A 22551-nucleotide genomic window follows, 5' to 3' on the forward strand; every position below is an offset into this window, starting at 1 on the left:
AGAATGGCCATGGTGTGTATCCGATGCATATACGTAACACTGTATCACCCGAGACACATTTTCTAAATCGATGTATATGATCTACCGAAAAGTCACGTGTTTATTGGCATTCTGTACCTTGCATTTACTAGTAATTACGTTTTTTAAACTTGATTAGAAAACGTGCTGCTTTCTTTACAGCATTCTCATACGACTCAAGTTGCACACCCGCAACATTCCCATTCCTATTCCCCAGCAGGTCCCACTTTCATCCACAGCTTTGGAAGAGATGGGAGGAGTTTATCTACAAACTGCACATTTCAGTCACACCCCTCCCTAGCCCATATACACTGTAGCCAGCTCTGAGAAAACCTTCAAGGAAGCAGATCTATAATCGCACTACATCTACACCGCTGATCAAACATGTGTAGTCGCTCTTCCAAATCTTAACAACCAAATACAACACCTCTCTGTCTATATATATATCTAAGGTTTGAAGAAGTGTCTTGCCGGGTGGCTGTCTTGTGGGGATTTGGTTTTGTTTGCTGATATTGTTACCGCGGATTTGATTTCTAAAATGTGCGTGGACAGTGATGGATGTGAAATCGAAGGCTGCAGCAGTTCGGACGAGGTGCAGACGCTGTCTGGAAGCATGAGTCCCGGCTTGAAATCGAACTCCGATCCTCACCCGTGCAGGACCGGGCACAAGTTCAGGGCTGCCTTGCTGAGGTGCCGGTCGCCGGTCGCCGCTGCCGGGATACTCAGCTTCGGGAATGTGCTCAATTACATGGACAGATACACAGTAGCAGGTAAGAGGGAATGTTTCACCATCTCCTGTCACGGGTATGAATGAATAAGGAGCTGAAAACGCAGGTGTATCAGGGAAGGTAGACAATGGTATATTAGCTTCCTCATCGTGACATGTATAAAATTAGTAAAACAATATATACGGTCATTATTTAAAAAAAGAGACCGGCTACAATCGCCACCACGAATCCGTTCCGTGGGATAAACAGTATTTATTCATCTAAAATACAGTACTTTGATTTAATGGCTTAAATATATAATATCACGTTTGTTGTACTTTATTCAATAGGGTTTAGTTGAATTTCTATAAAAATGAAATCTGGAAATATCATAAGGATTAAAAGCGGTGGAGAATTTGGCAGGAGAGACACTCACCGAACTTAGTTTTTAATAATAATAATAATAATAATAATAATAATAATAATAATAATAATAATATTTAGTAGTAGCAACGTGACTTAGAAGAAAAATGAATATATGTTGTATTATTGAATTTGGTTAAATATGTTCCATAAGTATAAATTGGAAGTATAGGTTCGTGTGTAGGTTTTCACATGTGCAAGATATTCAGTGGTTGTTTTATATTACGTGTTGTGCTGTTATGTAAAATTGCAGTAGGACAAGCTCCTCGACTGTTAAAATATTTACGGTTAGGATTGCAGAATGTACGGTAAACAAGTATTATTATTATTATTATTATTATTATTATTATTATTATTATTATTATTATTATTATTATTATTACGTATTTATTTTTAAATTATTGTAACAGATTTGTTTGGTATATGATGTAGCCTCCCTGTATACCTAAAACCAGACCCAACAGAATTTGAATACTATTCATGGGACACGATTATCACAGGAGCAGAACACTGTAAGCGTGTTTATTTTGATTCCGTAGATATGGGACGCATCGACTTACTAGTGAGTGATTGCGTGTGTAATTTGTAAACTACCACGTTCCATTGAGTCTGCTATTCATATAACTGCATTGTTATCCAAATTATTCATAAAAACAGAGGGGGCGCGTTTGGCAAACATTTTACACAGTTCGTCTAATCCCCCAAAGGACTGCAATAAACCGCGAAGTCTGTGGCACAGGTGAATGTAAAACAAGGCTAATTCTAACTCCGTGGTGCGCAGGTGTGAGGCTCATTGTCATTGTACATATAACCAGACTTTATCTCTGAAAACACTCAATTTTGCGTTTTCAAAAATGCACAGCTCTATATTAATTGCAAATTCCTGGATGATTGACCTAACATTGCACCATGCAGTGCCCTCGCGGCAAGGGTTGCCTCTTTTGAGCAAACCTGAGCAAAAAGTATTACTCTACACACCTGTGTATGTGTAAAAAAAAAATACGTTTTTAACCCCCCCCCCCCCCCCCAAAAAAGAGATTGAGAGTCTAAATAAATATTTTACTTGCTCGTGGTGTGTTTCTTTTGTGTACGTGGTCGAGGCTGCAGCCATGGTTTCCATAGAAACTAGAAATATGTTAACCGTTTAATTTTTCATGAGCCTAATTAAAAAGTTCCATCGACTACAATGGTAGCTCATGATTTCTCATTAGCTTATAGCGTAGTGCTTTTATGAATGGATCGAAATGTGTGTTTTTAAATTACAGTTGCCTAATATAAACTGACAGCGCGTATGTGTGAGAGTTTGAGATACCGCAGAACATTAAATGCAATAAGTGTATTGGGTTAGTTCTGGTTTAGCAACTCAATAGCACTTTCTCATAAGGAGAATGTTATTGACTTTCCAGTAGGCAGTACTCTCTTTATATTGCTTTGTGTGGCGTGCGGTTTCATTTCGAGCTCGACATTACGGTTTACAGTCTGTACCCCCAGGAAGATTCGGTCTGTGTGGCTTTTTTTTTTTTTTTTTTTTTTTTTAATAAATGTAATTTAAAATGGACTATTTAAAGTATTTGGATCTATCTTTTCGTTGCAGTTTTTTTTTAAATTGGATGCCCAAGCTGTGAATGTTTAAGATGGTAAAATGCTGGAGCTATCTTTGTTTGTTTATCATAGCCAATATATTATTATTATTATTATTATTATTATTATTATTATTATTATTATTACACAACAACTATGTAATACTTTATTATAATGTATTTTAAGGGGAATACTTAGACTGCAGTAGGGCTATATTTTTGAAAGGTACCAACACGCACTTTGGCGTAGACTTTCCACCTTAATGCACTGCAGCGGCGCCTTTTTACAGCTAAGCGCCAGCAAGTTATACATTTTACCGCAGTGAATCAGCAGGAAACTCAATGCATGGTGTTTTAAAAAAAACAACGCTTCCCAGACAGGTATGTCCTGTATAAAATACAGCAGTGAGAGCGCTGTCGGTGAAATGTGTTGCACGGTGTACGACACCAGGGCAGGTTTTCCAATGGCAGCGCAGTCGTTTCTTTATATTCCTCAGTTACCCCTGCTGGTATTGCTGCATACTGAAAACACAGAACACGAATTTGATGGAACTGGTTTACTAGTCCTGTGCGTGCGTTTTTAAAGCAGGTGGGGTGCGGGTTAAATGGTGTTTGGTTACCCGCAGTCACACAGCCAGATGGCCTGAATATTGGTTTTTATTAATACACCGCCTAAATACATGCACCGCCATTAACATATTGCACCCAGCGTCCAGACTAATATTACATGTTTAATGCAGTATGCAGGTCATCTACAGTATTCGCCTCACGTTTTCGTTATACATTCATAGATTTCACTGTAAGCTTAATAAGTCATGGTTTGCAGTTATACAGCAATAACGTTTGAATGGTAAAAGGATATGGAAAAGCCAATACGTTTTAATGCAGTAATATACAAACACAAGGCACACTGACAGATCACATACAATTGCACAGTGAGGCACAGTCCATTTTAAAGCCCACAATAACATCATAAAAGGTAAGAGAAAATCATTTTTGGTTTGTGTGCAGTACATTTATTACAGCGAATTGCTGTCTATAACCATTTGCTTTCAATAAATCAATACACATAGGCAAAATGTCTTTTTGTTAGTTTCTGTAGGCACTTTGTGTCAGTTTTATTCTAGCAATTTGAAGTACCTTGTGAGCTCTAGTAGCAGCCTCCAGTCATTGCCCGCGTTTCACACGTTGGCACCATATCGGTTTAGGTTCTTGTGAGATAGGCTGAGTGGGCAGTCCGGATTTGCATGGTGCATAACACTGAAAAAGGCCTATCGAAATGAAATGTGGTTGTGGCTTTTGGTGCTTGTATTCCATGTGTGCTGTGTGAGGGAGGGAGGCTGCAGACTGTGCTGCTACACAGCCCCTGGAACAGCAGTGAGGTTAGCAGCTTGTAGGAGAACAGTTGAAGGCTATTTCAGGACATTGGCAATATAGTGCAGTGCTAATGACAATGATCTGGTCAGACTGATTGTAATGGTAAAGTATAATGCTACTGAATCACATTGCTAGCACTGTGAATACACAATTCAGTACAAGTAAGACAGACTTCAAAAATGACCATTCACATCCTGAAATCGAAGCATGACAAAATGCTAAGACATTGTTATCTTCCCATGGAATAGGAAGAGGACTACCAGAATTGCTATTCATTGATGAAGACTGGGGAAATGATTAGGCGAGATTTGCCAAGCAATTATTCCAGTTCCCCCCAGGCTCCTATAACAATAAGGTTAGATGATTTGAATCAAGCATAGAGGTGTCTGGGGTGAGCAGTCTGTTCATTCAGCAGCACGAGTGGAAAGAGCTCCAGTCCCACAGGCTTTGAAAGAGGAACTGGCTTTCTCCCTGGTCTTTAGGGATACAGTACGTGGGGTTTGTAATCCCACACCTGCCTCAGTAGAGGGCTGAGCTAGTGCTCTGCAGGGGAAACCTCCTAGAGAACCAACGATTTAGCTCATCTAGGTTTGACATGAATACAGTGCACCCTCTATAGACAATGCCCAATGCATTCTGTGGCACTACGGTGTTTTCTGTACTGAGCAATGGTAGCAATGCTGTAGTCTGCAGCTACAATGAGGTTGTGCTTGTGTTAATATTTTCCTGTTCTGAGCCAGCAGTGGAATCACAGTGATATGATCACACAGCACACACTGGTAACACTATGTAACACCATTTTTGTTCCTGGGTAGTAAGTGTTATTTCCTAATTGCTTATGCCTCAAAAGTATAGAAAATGGCTATTATTCCCCACAAACTTTGCTTTTGTGACCAGGACAGTGATATTTTGAAATGTACCTATTTCCAATGAGAAAACAGGCGAATTTGTGTCTTTTCGTTCACATAAAGTCAGAAAAAAACAACATATGAATCCAAATTAACATGTATTTATACTAAAGTAATACAAAAATGACTACAAAAGATTTAGAAGTGAGTAGTTTTTCGAGATTTACGATTATACTATAAATCACTTTCACGAATCAGCCCCCAAATGTAGTCTCCCATCATGTTCTCGTTATACTGTCCTTGGTAGCGGCGTTCAAAGTCCAGTATATCCTGGTGGAAGCGCTTGCCTTGCTCCTCTGAGTACGCTCCCATGTTCTCCTTGAATTTATCAAGATGAGCATCAAGGATATAGACTTTGAGGGATATCCTACAGCCCATTGTGCCGTAGTTCTTCACCAGAGTCTCAACCAGCTCCACATAGTTTTCAGCCTTGTGATTGCCCAGGACCACTGCGACAAAGCTGTTCCAAGCCGCTTTCTCCTTACTAGTGAGCTTCTTGGGGAATTCATTGCACTCCAGGATCTTCTTTATCTGTGGTCCGACGAAGACACTGGCTTTGACATTTGCCTCAGACAGTTTAGGGAAGAAGTCTTGAAGGTACTTGAAGGCTGCCGACTCCTTATCTAGAGCTCTGACAAATTATTTCATAAGGCCCAATTTGATGTGCAGTGGTGGCATCAGCACCTTCCGGGGGTCCACCAGTGGCTCCCACTTGACGTTGTTCCTCCCCACAGAGAACTTGGTCCGCTGTGGCCAGTCCCGCCTGTGGTAGTGCGCCTTGGTGTCCCTGCTGTCCCAAAGGCAAAGATAGCAGGGAAACTTGGTAAAACCGCCTTGGAGACCCATCAGGAATGCCACCATTTTGAAGTCTCCTATGACCTTGATGCCATCTCAGAAAAATGCAGATATATATCCACTTAGGCAGCTGGAACTAAACTGAACTGGTGGGCTTAAGGCCCCTGTATTTATACTACTATTTATATTACTGGAAAGTTCTAGAAAGTTCTAAAAGTTACTCCAACTTTACTCAGCACTGAATCTATCTGGAATGTTCTGGAAAATAGGTACATTTCAAAATATCACTGTCCTGGTCACAAAAGCAAAGTTTGTGGTGAATAATAGCCATTTTCTATACTTTTGAGGCATAAGCAATTAGGAAATAACACTTACTACCCAGGAACCAAAAAAAAATAAAAAAATTGTTACACGGTGTAATCCATTGCAATACCACAGTCCCACACAAGTACCAGACAGTGTGCTACCATATCAGGAAACATGGTGGCAATATATGGTTTGTACACCAGAGATATTTAATAACTTTTACAGAACGAGGTAATGTCTGCAGTATTCTCTGGTAAAAGTATAGCAAAGGTTGTAGACATGGTAAACCACAGGCATGGTATAAACATGAGGAAACCTACTACATTACTGTGAACATGTACAGTGGTAAAGTTATATGACAAACAGCCCACTGGCTCTGTAGCTTCTGGTGGAAGTGAACAAATAAACGGCATGTGCGGCACTACGGCACTTTGCTTTCGAGTGGGGAACATTTCCATCCCACACCGGAATATTCCTTCAGGCCAGGGAAATACAAACACAGAGAACGAATGCAAAAGAGCACAAAACGAAATTCAACCAAACAAAATCACTCTGTCCATTCGAGGCAGACACATATCCACAATGTGTTTTCAATCTTTCTTGTTTTTTTTTTCTTTTGAATGTGCTGTAATTGCAGACGGATCCCTGCCTAATTGAAAAATATCTATAATAAGTGGTGAAGTTGTAATTTCCGACCCCTTAAATAGAGCGTGTGGGAAACTGTTTTTAGCCGTTCAGGTTTGGTGTGAGGGAGGGAGGGCTGCTCCAGCCTCGCCATGTGTTTTTAAGTGTCAGTTTGGATATGCCGCTGTTCCTTAACCACTGAGGCTCTGTGATCAGGAGGGTCGCAGTTCAGCAGCAGTGTGCACCCCCACCTCCAGACAATCCCTATGCAAATGCTGTTGAGATTCGAGGATTATATTGAGGTCCAGTCCGCCATATTGGTGGGAGGTGGGGATGCTTTATCCTCAGTGCCTTCTGGTGCCCCCCACCCTCATCAAAATGCACCCTATACTATATATATCTTTTTAAATCTAATTTTTAGAAATTTTCAAATGGCTGTATCACATCAGCATCACGGTCCAGTATATATTCTTTTATGGATAATAGTTTCTGACGCGGTGGAAATGGCTCTTTGGTGTATGACTCTGTCCCTCTAGTCTCGTACCCTGACCCCCTGACCCCAGTTGACACAGCCCTTTGTTCAGAGGGTGGTCTGTTGCTGCCTAAATATTCTAAACAAATCGACTGAACCTGCGTTGCTGCGACATGCGTCTCTGTCTCTGTACCAGAGCCTCCACATCGCACTGTGTGCTTCAGAGCTCTGCAGTCAGTGCAGCCCGGGACTGCCCGTGGGGAAAGCTTTTGTTTGCATAGAGTGGAGCCCACACAAAGAAAGCTGTAATTAGATGTCACAGCCAAATCGCTCATTAGTCTTGGATATATTACTGATAGCATGGACATGGACAAGGAATATGTATTGCCTCTACTCTCTTACCAAATGATCTGCAGTGGCAATGCAGAGGTTTGTGCTTAGGGGTAAGTGGGAGCACAAGGGCAAACGGTGTGATACTGTTATACACTGATACCACAAACAACACACATTCTGCTGTACAGGAGTTTCTCTCATTCCTTTCGTAGATCATTTGATGGGGGTACCAGATTTACTTCCAAAAGATATCTATATATTTAATGTAATATGGTACAAAATATTCTCAAATTAAAGAATATTTGAGCATGAAAAATCATGTCTGTCCCAGCACTAGTATAGATATAGGGTTTTTGGAAAATTAAATTCATACACAAAATGAATTCAGAACATTTCAGACATCTCTCATCAGCTAAGTTGCCACATAGTTGACTGAATAATCTGTGAAGCTTAGAGTTGAGGTGCCTGTATGTATGTCACTCTTTCCTTATAACCCAGATCCTGCTGCTGCAAAGAGGAACCAGAGCCTGTCTTGTTCGGATCACAGAATGATTTAGTGACAGGCAGGTTTCCATGGGGGTGGGGCTTTCTGTTCCCCTACAGCTGAAACTGCTTTGAGGAATGTACTTGTAAACAAACTGGACTGCCAGGCATCTGCAAGGGGCACAGCAGGTCACAGAATGTCGTAAACAGACCCCGAGGAATTCTGTTTAAGTGTAAAACGTAATCGTGGGACACAGCAGCTATGGGTGTGTGTGTGTGTGTATATATATATATACTTTCTGAGGTAAGCTGACCCTAGTCTTGGTATATTAAAAGCTGGGTGGATCGCGTTGCAGGATTTAATCATATATTTCTTTTAATGAATCTGTGCAAAATATAATAACATCTTAGGCAATCTGCCAATTCAATTAACATTTGGCAATAAACTGATCAATCATATCAAAATAAAAGACATTAAAAATTATCCACATTTGTTTGTTGCATGAATATATATTTTCCTTAAAGGAATTTAATATAATTCCACTAAAAGGCATTCAGCACCTTAGCAGTTAGCTGTCAGTTAGTTAGTTAGTGACTATCAGGTCTTCAGATGAAAAAAAAAGCAAACGAAGAAGACTTAATTGTGAGAGAATGTAGAAACACAGCCCAGCCCCCTATTTCAGTATACAATTATGATTGTGGGACACTGCACCTTATCAGCAGAAAACCAAGTTACCAGCAGCCAAGCAGCAATGTTTACAAATAATCCTCTCACAAAGACGAGCCGAGAAATAAATCAATAGTAAAATATGCTCAACACGACCGGTAAAACTTGTCGAACAAACCCTTCACCTGTCACATAGAGAGCCTGTGTGCTATTCTGATGCCATCATGCATTTCCTAAGAAAAGAAGATGTGGTTGGATGAGTATTGATGTACCAAGAAGAATAAGAGCCCTGTACATGAAAAGAGATAAGCATTCTCTTATCCAATATCCCTATAGTTTCATCCACCTGTTTTCAGTTTTAAACTTGCACTTGCTAGCCCTTTTAGAAAGCATTGTGCAACCACAAATTCCAAATCATGATCATTGTATACCTGAAGTTTTTATTGGTTTATTTTTGCATTGGAAGCTTTCAAAGTCCTGTACTTTGTGTTGGCAGAGCGACTATCCCAGTAACACTGCAATACCAGTACATGTAGTCTCACAAAACAAGCCCCATTACCATTCTAATGGCAGTATTACAGTACTAACAGAACCATTAGCACACCAGCACTTATTACTGCTACAGTAACACAACGTCTGGCACTGTACCAAAGTACTGCAATAGATGACCAGTGGGTATTGGTTAATACAGCTGTGTTACCACTGTGGTTATATTCCACCAACAGCCTTTACATTGCATTGCCATTGAAGAGCCTTTAGTAAGTGTTATACTAAAGAGCTTCCTACAGGGGTATCATCTTGACCTTCACCTGCTAGTGAGGCAGTATAACAAAGACATGAGGGCTGATGTTCTGGAGATAAAGGCGTCTGCTAAATAAACAAATAAATAAACAAATAAATAAATAAATAAATCAGGGTTGCTGACTATTCAGAAAGGGAAACGTTAGAATTCAGAGCTTGGCTGCTGTTTCTGCCCGTCTGCAGTGACAGCAGGGTCAGTGAGGGGTACAGCGGGGGCAGGCACAGCACAGGGCTTCCCCTTCACTCTCCTGCTAACTCAGCAGCAGCCTGCAGGCTTCATTCCCTGACAAGCTGTTTGCATAATACAGAGAAACAGCTTCATTTTCACTGTAGCAGCCCTCCAACGTGGTTTTGTGCATTCAGTTCTGTCTATCTGTCTATTTCCACCATATCTATATCCTCAATGAAGGTGTTTGTATCTTTTTTTGCATATGCCTACAGAACCGCTTATTATATTGTGGTGGAACTTGGTAAGGACATTCTGTAGCGCAAGTTATTGTCTGTATAATAATGTGGGGGTATATGACCATATAAACAGATATTACACAATTCAGTTTTGACATATCTAGAGATATGGTTATCCAGCTGTGAAACCTGGTAAGGACATTCTTCAACACAAGTTAATGAGAGTATCGGGACATTTGAAGACACCTGTCCATTCATCTGACTTGCTTTTTATCTACATACTGTGGGTGATGGTGCTGCATTTCCATGACACTGACAGCTCTAATCATGTATTTCCAGCTGTGGTGAGCATGCTGTATGTACGTTACTGATATACTTGTTTCATGTGCACTGGAAAGCAATGAGATTTAAAGTAAATATCTGAACTGAAAAGTGGACTCAAAGGACTCAGTTAGGAGCTGTTGCCCTTTTTGGAAAGCAGCTCCAGTTCAACTCATATAGAAGTTTATTGAACTGGGCAGATTCCTGCAGAGGCTGACAGATCTACACGATTACACTTTTTTTTTAATTTAGTGGTCGCCAATTATTTTTTATTGTTTTCTCCCCAATTTAGTAATATCAAATTATTTTTAGGCTCAGCCCACCGCTACCACCCCTGCGCTGACTCGGGAGGGGCGAAGACGAACACACGCTGTCCTCCGAAGCGTGTGCTGTCAGCCATGCGCTTCTTTACACACTGCAGACTCACCGTGCAGCCACCCAGAGCTACAGCGTCAGAGGACAACGCAGCTCTGGGCAGCTTACAGACAAGCCCGCAGGTGCCTGGCCAGACCACAGGGGTAGCTGGTGCGCGGTGAGCCGAGGACACCCTGGCCGACGTAGCCCTCCCTCCCCTGGGCGGCGCTTGGCAGCTAATTATTTTTTACCAGCTAATTAGGATTAAAAAAAAAAAGTAAAAGTAGCTGAAAAATAGGTCAAAGGAGAGATGGAAGTAGGGCACAGGAATCTGATTAAAAAAAACATATTAAATATGTATTTTTTATTTCATAAAAGCACACTTCAGGTTGCTAATCTCTCCCGTTATTAGCAGGAAGATGCAGATCAGTCTGGGTACGGTTTGATCTGTAATCACATTCAGAATCATCTTTTCCTTTTCCAGGCCACCTGAGAATAACAGCAGCATTGATATAAACACATGATAAACAAATGCAATCAGCCAAAGACACACACCGTTCCATAACGGTTCCACCACTGACGTTCCCAGCTGCACCGTTCTACTGCGAATGGCAGTCTGTAGGTGGAAACTCCAATTCTACAAAACCCTCCCTCCACATTCGATATAGTCAACTGATTATTCTGTGTGGCATGCATACATAGTTCAGTTCCATACTGTCAAGTGGTGTGTAATAGGGTGACTGTGTGTATCCACCATTAGAATTTTGGGTTCATATTCCATTTGTATGTTGAGTTGAGACTTGTATCGGTCATTTCCTGTTTTAACTAATATTTGTAAAATGTTAAAACATTAACATTCTTAATAACAGTTTATGATCTTCAGTACTGGCCATGAATCACTGCACATCAATTAGATAGCTAGTTAAGCATTACCAATTTTGTTTCTGCCTCCATCATCCAGCATGTTGTGTAGCATGCACAGGGACAGAGAGCGGGGGTTTGGAGGAGCAGAGCTGAGACTCCCCCTGGACAATGTGAGTGATAGCTGTCTGAAGCAGCCCTCGCAAGACCTACAAGAGATCAATAGGGGTCTGAGAGAGGGGGGGAGCTGGCTTGCTGGGCTGCATCTTTCATTAAAGTGACAGTGTCCCACCACAATCTCGTCCAGTTTCCTCAAAATACCATTTCTTGGTGTCTGCATAATCCATTTTTTTGTAGTTCATACATAATTTTACAACACTCAATGGTGATATAAAATGATACAGTATGTCATGAGGAAATGTTTCAACTAGAAGTCTTTGCTACATTCTCCAGCAGTGTAATCAGGGTCAGAATCTTACAGTAGTGCTGAAAATAGTCTTTAATAATTCTAGAAGTGGTGAATTTAAACAGGGCGCACACACACACATAATCGCTGGGTTACACATGGCTGTTGTAATCGAAGGAGACAGTGTTCTTACTGCATGCTCATAAAACATGTTCAAGCCTTGGCTGGTGTACATCTTTGATCCTTGTTGTTTATTTTAGTTATAAACGGGCTGTTTACAGGGAAGCTGTCTCTCCTAACGTAACGTCAGCTCTAGGTTTCAGCAATGAGAGCTCAGTAGATTGTGGAACAGAGTGGTTCTGATGCAGGAGCACACTGTCTGGTATGGATTTGATACAGTAGCACTGCAATAGAATACCAGTGTGTGTTATGAGTTCACTGGAATGTGAAAATAGAAAACCCTAACCATTATTATTATTATTATTATTATTATTATTATTATTATTATTATTATTATTATTATTATTATTATTATTATTATTTATTTCTTAGCAGACACCCTTATCCAGGGTGACTTACATTTGTTACAAAATATCAAACAAAGTATCAGATTACAGATAAGAGCAGTTAACTAATAACTAAATAATTACATTTAAGAGCGAATTCGACTAAGAGCAGTTTAACATAGTACAAATATTTGCTTACAAGAGTAAATTCCATTAAGAGCACGTAGTAAGCACGATAAATGGATGAGTATGATTTCAAATAAAAGCAATTACAAAAAGCGTGAATACAGATACCTGTAAGAGTAAAATCAAATACAAGATACAGGAAATAGTTATAATTAAGAGCAGTAGTAGAATATGGCAAGGTATGGAGCAGTTCAGTGCAAGTACAAGCTAATGCAAGTACTGGTACAGTTGGGTGCCATATAGTCCAGTATAGTGGAGAGCTGTGAGGTTCACAGATGCTGTCTGAAGAGGTGTGTCTTGAGGAGGCAGCGGAAGGTGGTCAGGGACTGAGCAGTCCTGATATCCATGAGGGGCAAGGGTGGAGAAGGAGCGGGGGAGCGGAGGGGGGGCTACAGCTAATCTTCCAATGACGGAGGAGCGGAGGGGGCAAGAGGGGGTGTAGGGAGAAATAATAGTCTGACGATAGGAGGGAGCAGAAAGGTAGAAGCAGCGATAGGCGAGTACAAGAGTCTTGATGCAAGCAGCGATAGGGAGCCAGTGGAGGGAGCGGAGCAGCGGTGTAGCGTGGGAGAAACGAGGAAGGGAAAAGACAGGACTAGCAGCAGAGTTTTGGATGAGCTGAAGCGAACGGATACCAGGGAGGCCGGCCAGGAGGGAGTTGCAGTAATCACGGTGGGACAGTACCAGGGCCTGAACTAGGAGCTGGGTGGATTAGTCGGTGAGAAACCGGCGGATTCTGCATAGGTTGCTGAGAAAGACCATTGTCTCATAGCACTGCCCTACAGCACCCTTGCCTCTTAGTTCAGACCCTCTGCCATTGTAGTGCCACTACAACGTCATCACAAAGTGTGAGACTGGAGACTGGGAGGAACGTGCAATTCTCTCACAGATAACTCCAGAAAGCCTGGGAAAGCTTCCTGAAACCAGCACATTCTTGTGGTTAACCCTTTGCAGGCTGCAGCCAAAGTGCCGTGCTGTACAGGAAGGGCCTCTTCCAAGCTAGGGTGGGGCTTTGGGAGGGAACAGCACAGCAATGCAAGGACATCAAAAAATGTCTGTGGGCAAAGCATCCTGTAAATAAGCTTTTAACTGTGTAAAACTCAGCCTAAGGGTAATTACACCCACTACAAACTATCAATACTTTGCACAGATTATGTACATAGACTATATATATATATATATATATATATATATATACACATATACTGTTTTCATATTTTGAGTTGCATTAAAATTAACTGGAGGAGTAAACTTCTAGGTGATGCTAAACTTTTGGCCATAGCTATAGAGAACACCGCAGAGTCACCAGCTAGCAGGGATTAACTCCAAAAAATGAATATGCAAAAACTAATATAAGGATTTGTAAATCCAATACCAAATTACAGAATGGCCCTTGCTATGACACCTCGCTGTGCTTTAGAGATTTAATTAAGTGTAGATGAACTGGGTTTCAGCACAGCATGCTAAAAGAAAGAGGATATATATATATATATATATATATATATATATATATATATATATAGTACAGCATCTTGTGCTGCAGTGCCCAGCTCTGAAGCCTGCAAGGTCAGTAACACTGAGACAGCCTGCCAGATACTGAGAGAGAGAGAGAGAAAGACCAACCTGTCATATGAGGAGAGACCTCAGTCTTAGAATGCAACGCACGAGAAGAAGCAGGAGAGCATGCAGTGTTTAACTTTTTCTTTTCAATTTCATCTCAAATTCTTTGGTGCCGGTTTAGTACATGCTTAAATAGTTTCCTGTGGATATTATTATCAGAGCAGGCCTTGTTGGCTGTCACATTTTCTGATCCTGATGATGAAGACGATACAAGTACAGATCTAATAGTTTAACTGTAATTGAAGTATTATCAGAACAAAGATTTTGTTGACTGTCCAGTTTGTTTACAGTATCCAAACACGTCAAAATCTTTGTCTAATTTTAGAACAGTTACATTAAATCGCCTGCTTTCACAGACCCCGATTACCACTAATCTTGGACTACCTTCCCTAAAATAACATTAGGTAGTCCAACGTCAGGTTTGATCACATAAAAATATATCTTTATCGCCTTTTTGAATAAAACTGTCAATCATCATTATTATTATTATTATTATTATTATTATTATTATTATTATTATTATTTTCTTTTTGAAAGAATACATTCATTATCACCCCAGAAGCAGCCATGCATATAATTGCACTGCGGCAGACTGACAAGAATTTCGCTTGAATTAGCTTCAGTTTGGCTAATCTGTCTACGTTGAAGCAAGCTGTGTAAAATATTAATGTTCTTCAGGATGTTCAGAGGGACAGGACAGTAAGGCAGGTGCCTCAGTGCTGAGCCCAGGGAAGCATGATCTGTAATATTAATGTTCTTCTCAGCGGAGGGTCAGAAGGACACAGGAGAGGCAGGTGCCGATCCCTCAGTGCTGTGCCCAGGGATGCGCTAGCTGTAAGTGCCCCTTTTGGAGGCGGGCGACTGTCTGGGATAACGTTGGCAGGTGCCTGGTGCTGCCACCGGGGAGAGGCGCTGTGCCATCTGGCTTGGGGTCCCCTCCCAGCAGGACAGTCCAGGAATCCCGCTTGTCATTATTCCAGTCAGTCTGCAGCCTGTAGACCTTCTTGATTAATAATTACAGCACTGCAGCAAAGACAGGGAGGGAGCGGCCTTCCCTTTCCATTCGTACACCATCACAAACTTCGGACAAGAATTTTAGCTCAAGCCTTCCTCAGCAAGCATCTGTTCGTTATTGTCTCGAACGGATTTAGCAGTTTTGCAAGTAATTAATTCATATTGTGAAACGCACAATCATAAAAGGCCAGTGCCACCATAATTCATATTTACTCCCAATCAATTTGCAGTGTAATTGGTATGTGTTCATATGGTGCAGCTGCAATGTCAAGTCAAAAAATATAGAACAAAAATCATACAACAGCAAATGAAAGACAGCAACGTTTTTTAGTTTTTTTTTAAAGGCTGGAAAGTATACCATGTGATTAAGTCTTTTCAACATTTCATTTTGGTTTTACATTGAAAATTAAGGACTCACTTGAAAAGCATATGGTGAAAAAAAATAATAATTATTGAGACTTGGCTGGGTGATTCAAAATAAAAACCATTATCAGTTGCCTGTTATTTAAAGTGTCCTCACAACTCCGTTTTACTATAATTCTTGCTTGCCTGTTTACCACATATACATAGCTGAGCCCCTGCATCCGACTTTATCAGAAGGAAAGCTGACCAATGTATTTACATCCCCCAAAGAAATCCAGTTGCCTACAGAGAACTCAAAAAGATAGATTCAAGAAGGCTGCAATAGAACTGTATTTTGTGAACACATTTATTGCTGGTGTACTTTAAGCTAAGCTTGAATGCACCTTGTATCAAACACACTTCAGAAAACAGTTGCTATGCAAATACTACAATCGCATAGCAGGAGACGGTATACCTAATTCACCTGAGCTACACATCAAATCATGACTTGTCAAAGCATGGATTGTCAACAGGGTTTTTCTTGAGCTTTTCTACATGCTATTTGAGATTATAAAGCATGTATTTGATATTAGTAAGCACATGGTGTTCAAATCTAAATAGCTGCCGCTTATGTTTAAAGATGAGGAATCCTTTAAGCTCAAAATGTAAATCTCAGGTTTAGAAGCTGCAGAGTCCCACAGTCACATTCAGTCTAAGTGTGACAGACAGGCAGGTACCTCTGTATAGCCACAGATATTTTCTCATGTTTTATCACAGCCGGATAAGCGCTTCACCTTTCCTTGACAATAATGTGTTATACAAGAAAAACGTTAAAGGAATGGGGCACTTCATCGTTCCGGGTCCAGGTCTACCAACAGGGCATTAGAACTGCATTCTGTAGAGCTGCCCTGGTCAATGCCCCGATCAGTGACTTGCACAGAGGATTGCACACCTACACAAGCTTCACTTGGCTTTACCTCCAGATTTCCTGTCCCGTGTATTTTCTTTTCCAGCAGCAGCAGCAGATTCCTTTGACATTATAAATCCTCAAAACGACCCTGACCAGTCAAATCACCACCTTCACAGAACCTTATAAAAACACATATGACGTCTTTCTATTACACTGAAAATGAGATTTTCTCTTAGAAATCATACAATGTGGGGTTTTTCTGTAACTACAAAATGGTCAAAATAAATTAGAAACACCTGACATATGTTGCACACACTTGTGTGTGAACAGGCTCATGTTACTGATTACTTTAATATGCTAATGAAATCCCTGATATGCATTTTGTAATATGTATGCATTTCCATTTACGTCTGTTTCAGTCTTGATAGGCAAGACAGTTAAATAAAAGGGCTTGTAACGAGGAGGTCCCCAGTTCAAATCCCTCCTCAGCCAGTGACTCATTGTGTGACCCTGAGCAAGTCACTTAACCACCTTGTGCTCCGTCTTTCGGGTGAGAAGTAATTGTAAGTGACTCTGCATCTGATGCATAGTTCACACACCCTAGACTCTGTAAGTCGCCTTGGATAAAGGCGTCTGCTAAAATAAACAAATAATAATAATGAGACAGTACTTTTAAAGAAGCCTGGCAATTGGCACTTGGTTGGCAGGTGCTTCTAGACTAGTCTCCAAAATCCCAGAACAATTTAAACACATCACAGATTCACGTAGTTGTTGCAATTTGGTTGTCAAACCCCAGTACAGTAATGTAATGCCATCCCTTCCCTTGACTTCTCAGACAGGAATTCACATAATGACTCTGCTCCTAGGAATGAGGAAGCTGCATTTAAGTAGTTCTGCTGCATTTGATCAGCCACACCCAAGCACTAGATTTGCATTGGAAATAAACCTACATAGCCTGATCCAGCTGCTTTTCTCTGAACCTGAGAGAAATAAGCAGGATCTGAAAAACAAATAAGCAATTCCGTGGAAGCTGTTAACTCTCTAGAAGTAAAAATAGATTCTTTATTTATAAACTGGAAAAGGGAGAAGCGCTACATAATTTAAAAAGTATTTTTATTCTACAAAGCAGACAGCGTTTCATTCCGCTGGCTTTGAATCCCGGGATGGAGATCTGTAATTACAGTGCACTCACAGACGCGCTGCTACGCTCTGCCAGTTTCAACATGGAGTAATGTACTGAAGCATCACAGAGACTGCAGTGCAATCTACAGACTAGGCAGTAATGCCAGCAGTAACTCAGCTATGCAAAGGTCAGCACAGAGAGCAATACTAAATCGAATCGGATTCAATTAGAGTCCTGTTCAAATAAATCTAAAATAAATACATGGTATTAACCCAAAACACGCACCGGTTATCTCTTGCAGTATCACGGTACCATTTCTGTAGCAGACATACTGTATTAGGAAGTCTGGGCAATATTTATCCAAATCCACTGCACGTTGCTGGAAACAACGCTTAGAGTGACAGCAGGATGTCTGAGGGCAGATTTAACATACAGATGGTTTCTTTAGCACGCACACTTTCACTTTGGTTTCCTTCTTTTGCACTGTATATATTTTGACTGTCTCATTTCTTCCCTCAGGTGTGCTGCTTGACATCAAGCAACATTTCGGAGTCAGTGACAGCGGTGCCGGCTTGTTGCAGACAGGTAGGACCCCTTGAGATTTAGTATTCATAAGTATAAGCCACATATCAGAAATCGACCAATCACAGTGAAGTATTTGCCAACATTCCAGCACATCTTATCCTGCGGACAACTGCACAAGTCTAGACCAAAAAAAAAATCATAAAACAAAAGTGGGACAAGTGATTATAAAGTCAATATGAGAGGGGTTGGTTACCACTCCTGTAACTGAACTATTGTCAACATTGACAGTTTGCTTATAGGAGGAGTGTGACGTTACTGCAGCGCATAGTGGCGTAATTGAATATTTTCTTAACCATGCCAAATAGCACTGGAATAACTCTCCACAAACAAGGCACTGTAGAAACAGCACAGGCTACATTTTCCTGCCCAATAAAACGAACTGGGTTCATTTTTTACGAGACAGTTCCTTTATTGAAACCTCAGTGTGAAACGCAGCCTTGTTCAGCAGGACAGAGATGCGAGTGAATGCCTCTTTTCAACAGAGGTTCATTGACGGTCCACAGTTTTACAGCACATAAAAAACAGAAGAAAAAAAACATTGGGTTGATGATAATGCATTTACTTCTGCAACGTACAGCATTGATCGCCAGGGCAGTGGGGCAATTCATTTGAACAATAAGATAAATGGAAGGCTGGATTGTATTATTCAGAATACCGATGATGGCTGTTTCTATATTTAGCTTTTTAAATCCGCCATGGTTTTATTGATTGAGAACAAACTGTACAAGGCTGTTAAATTCAATGGAGCCTGAATGAACTGCTCACCACAGAGACTATTTGAAGATGCCTAAACAGCAATGGGAATGAACTATCGCTCTGAAATAATCCTTGTTTAGATTCACGTTGTGTCATTTTCTGTTCCAGTCATCACATCCGGGTGGCTTTTTAAAAAGTTTAAAGCACCCCTTGTGGCCGCAGTACAGCTCTCAAACCCTCTAAGTTCAGCTGGTACACCAGGGTGTAACCATGAACCTGCCCCCTTTAACACACTGCCCCCTAATGGATGTATGAAATACATCAATAAGAAATAACACACAGAACTCTTACAGGACTGAATAACTTGTTATGCAAATATGACATATTTAAAAGATGTTGCATCTCATTCAGTCACAACAGGCAAGACATGACTGGCTGATTGAGGGCTGAAAATAGACGCTCTGTTGGCTGGTGCTTCCATTGCCAAGACTGCCCAAAGTATTGATGTTTCAGGAGAAGTCTCAAAAGCAATGACTCTGTGGGTCATTTAGTAATGATTTCCATCCATTCAGCTTCCCTGAAGGAGTTAAAGGTGGTGGTCGCAGAGGAACGGACATCCAGAACAATTTAAACAACGTCACATTGAATCACTCCCGTAATGGATTCCAGTGGTACCCTACAGGCAGGTGTGCAGTATATAGTGTTCAGTGTATGGAGGAAAGTGCAGGGCTTATGTGGTGTGTCTCTTATGCTTTTGTTATCAGTGCAAGGTGGCGGTTAGTTTTCACTGAGTTTTAGACGCTGGCTCCCTCTCGCCCTCATTTCCCCGTCCTGTGGAATTTGGTGCCTCGTCGCGAGAGTCAGCAGTTTAAACACAGCAGCAGTGTCTGCTGGCTTCACAAAACCTGTGAAAACGTACACCTTTCGTTTTTCCAGGACGGCCTTGACTCCCTCCCGTCAGGGATAGTCACAGCTGTGTAATTACCTGCAGGCTGATAGAAGGCTCTGATTGTTTTGAATCTCTCTGACGGGTTCGCCTCGCGCCCGGCTGCTGACAGTGCTGCTGCTGGCTGGGTCTGAGAGAGGAGCAGCAGGCTGGGAGCAGTCATTCAGCTGCAGATATGTGGGGGAAGAGGCTGCTGGAAGGAGGGCTGAATCAGCAGCTGAATCAGCAGCTCCATCTGGTTGAGAAACGTAGAAACATTGTAAGTCGCCCTGGATAAGGGCGTCTGCTAAGAAATAAATAATAATAATTATAATAATAACAGCCTGGGGAAAAGATATGATAACTCCAAAGGGTCATGCTACAAAAAATATGTCAGTTACAGGTTCTATACCTCTTAATGGTATTGAAAGCAGTGCACATCCAGAGGGTCATAATCACACTATCTGAAAGGTTAAACTTATTTATATAAAAAATATGAATTTATTGGATTATAGCCAAATACAATCCGAAACGTCCAGGCTAGGAGTGTGTGATAAGAGTTTGGTGCAAAATCAAGTTATCATGATCACTATGTAAGACAGAAAAACAGACAGAGGGATGGATGGACAGACACGATCAGCACATAAGGATCCCCATTTTTTGAATGAGGACCCTCAAAATCAAGAGTGACCGCAACAGACCTGCACTTAGAAGTATGTGCTACATGTTGCAGGTGTAATTTTGGGTCAGCCCCAGTACATACAGCAATAGTTAAAAAAGTCAGCAATGTACTTCTGTCCCTCAAGTGACTGTACAGAAAGTGCATCACAAGAGCGGGTAGTAGCTGCACATTTACACCACGACAGGAGCCAGGAGCCGCTACTGGGCTCTGATCCCTTGGTACTCAAGTAGTGTTGGAGCGGAAAGACTGTCCAAATCATTAGCATTCTTCTCAGGATTTGTGACACAAGAGCGGCTATCAGAGGCGAGGGATCCACTTTATCCAACGCTAAGCCGGTGGGGTGGGAATCAGGACGCCTGGACCCAGCCCAGCTCACACACTTCGCTGGTGTACTTAACCAAATGAGCACTCGAAAGGGCCCAGAGCATGCAATCGACAGGACTGAGGGGAGCAGTGGCTGCTGTAATGAGACGCAATTAAACAGGGCTTGAGAATTAGGTGACGCAGCGGGTTAAAGAAGTGCTTTAAAATCCAATTTCTTATTAGCATTATCATCCCCCCGTTTGGGCTGAAGATCTTTGGTATGTACAGCAGTGTGCAAATGCATTAGAACACCTCAGGATTTGTCATTTATATCCTTTATATACCTACCTGCAGAATTTCAATTTTCTGTCAGTAATACAGAAATATCACCAGTTATAATAGGCACTCATGTGTGAAAATGTTAGATCACTTTGTGCTTTAATTAGGCATCTTAAACAACTTGTAAGTCTCATGCATTTTACCATTTGTGGCAGTGTGTTCCTTTTCTCTTACTATTTTAAATGAATTGCATGTGTGGCCTATTAAAGTCATTAATTAAATTAGGCAATCGCTAATTTGCCTATTTTGACAATTTTGCAAGATTTTCAGTTCCAGTGGTTTGATTTCATGTGCACAACAAATCCAAACTACAGAAGCAATGGGGTATTGTAATAAAGCAATGTGGAGCAAAATTGACAGGGGATCAGCTGTTTGAACAGGATGACTGAACCTGCAGGATTTCCATGCTCAGGCTTTACTGCATTTCATCCTTCATTCAGACTCCACGAGGGAGTGCTGTGTTTGTGAAGGAGCATATTGGGCTGATGCATGAACGCTGTTCAGAGGTGTGCTAGGTGATACGCAGCGAGGCAGGACTGCTGTTGACTGCCACTCACTCACTCACTCACTGACTGTGCTGCTGCAAGCTTGTTACTATTTCAATCACAATGCAGTGTCACTACAATGGTAAAGCAAGGGACTAAGGGATAGCACAAGGGCAGCTACAGTGGTATGCTGTTAGGAGAATGGTACCACAGTGCAATGGTAACATGTTCATATTTTGACATACTGTGGTATCACAGTGGTACAAACATACATTTGTGCGAGGGTTTCTTAACATCTTGTGCCACCCAGACCCTAAAAGAGTTTTTTTTTCTAAGAAATCATCGAACAAACATCCACTTTTGGTGTGTTTTTCTTCCAAACGGATGTTGCTGTTTTTTTATTGTTTGATAAAAGCCCCCCAGTTGCTTGTGTTTCTTGGTGTTGACATTAGTTACAGTTTGAGAGCGTGTTTTAGCAGAGGGGCGGCAGGCATTTCTCCGGCTGATGTTTTTTCTGACAGTTTGACAGCTCTTTGTTGCTGGTGTCTGCAGTTTGGCAGGAATGGAATGAGCATTGCATTCTGACATCATCATGACATCATCCGCAGAATTCTTGAAAAATAACAAGGTTACTTTTTAATCTACACAGCTGAAGAAGGGCTTTTGTCCGAAACGTCCTGAAATAAATGATTTTCTTATCATTTGAACCTTTTGTGTACATCCAAAAAATGTTTTCATTGTTTTCATTTTTGTACACTGTAGTTATGCCTCCTTTCAAATAGATTTGAATGGTTGTTACCTTTCCTTTTTTTAAATGTTAAAATCTAATCCTTTAATACCATTTGTTTGGGATTTGAATAATATACTTTGGGTGAGCTGACATAAATACTAGACTAGTCTGTCACTGTCTTCCATCTATAAGTTCAAACACATAAGGCAAATCTAAATAAAAGTCTCCTTATAGAACTCCCTATGTTCGTTCCAGAGCAATATT

The 22551-nt window shown here is 41.1% G+C and overlaps 1 protein-coding gene across 1 annotated transcript in view; it reads left to right on the plus strand.

Annotated features, from left to right (window-relative positions):
* Positions 1-302: 302 nt before the first annotated feature.
* Positions 303-22551, plus strand: part of LOC117430865 (sphingosine-1-phosphate transporter SPNS2-like) — an 81091-nt gene continuing 58842 nt past the window's right edge. Inside the window, exons 1-2 of the mRNA XM_058998242.1 lie at positions 303-788; positions 18062-18127. Of these exons, the coding sequence (XP_058854225.1) occupies positions 557-788; positions 18062-18127 (298 nt within the window). The 5' untranslated portion in view covers positions 303-556. The remainder of the gene's footprint in view (positions 789-18061; positions 18128-22551) is intronic.

This window comes from Acipenser ruthenus, chromosome 24, assembly GCF_902713425.1.
Source record: "Acipenser ruthenus chromosome 24, fAciRut3.2 maternal haplotype, whole genome shotgun sequence".
NCBI classification, from domain to species: domain Eukaryota; kingdom Metazoa; phylum Chordata; class Actinopteri; order Acipenseriformes; family Acipenseridae; genus Acipenser; species Acipenser ruthenus.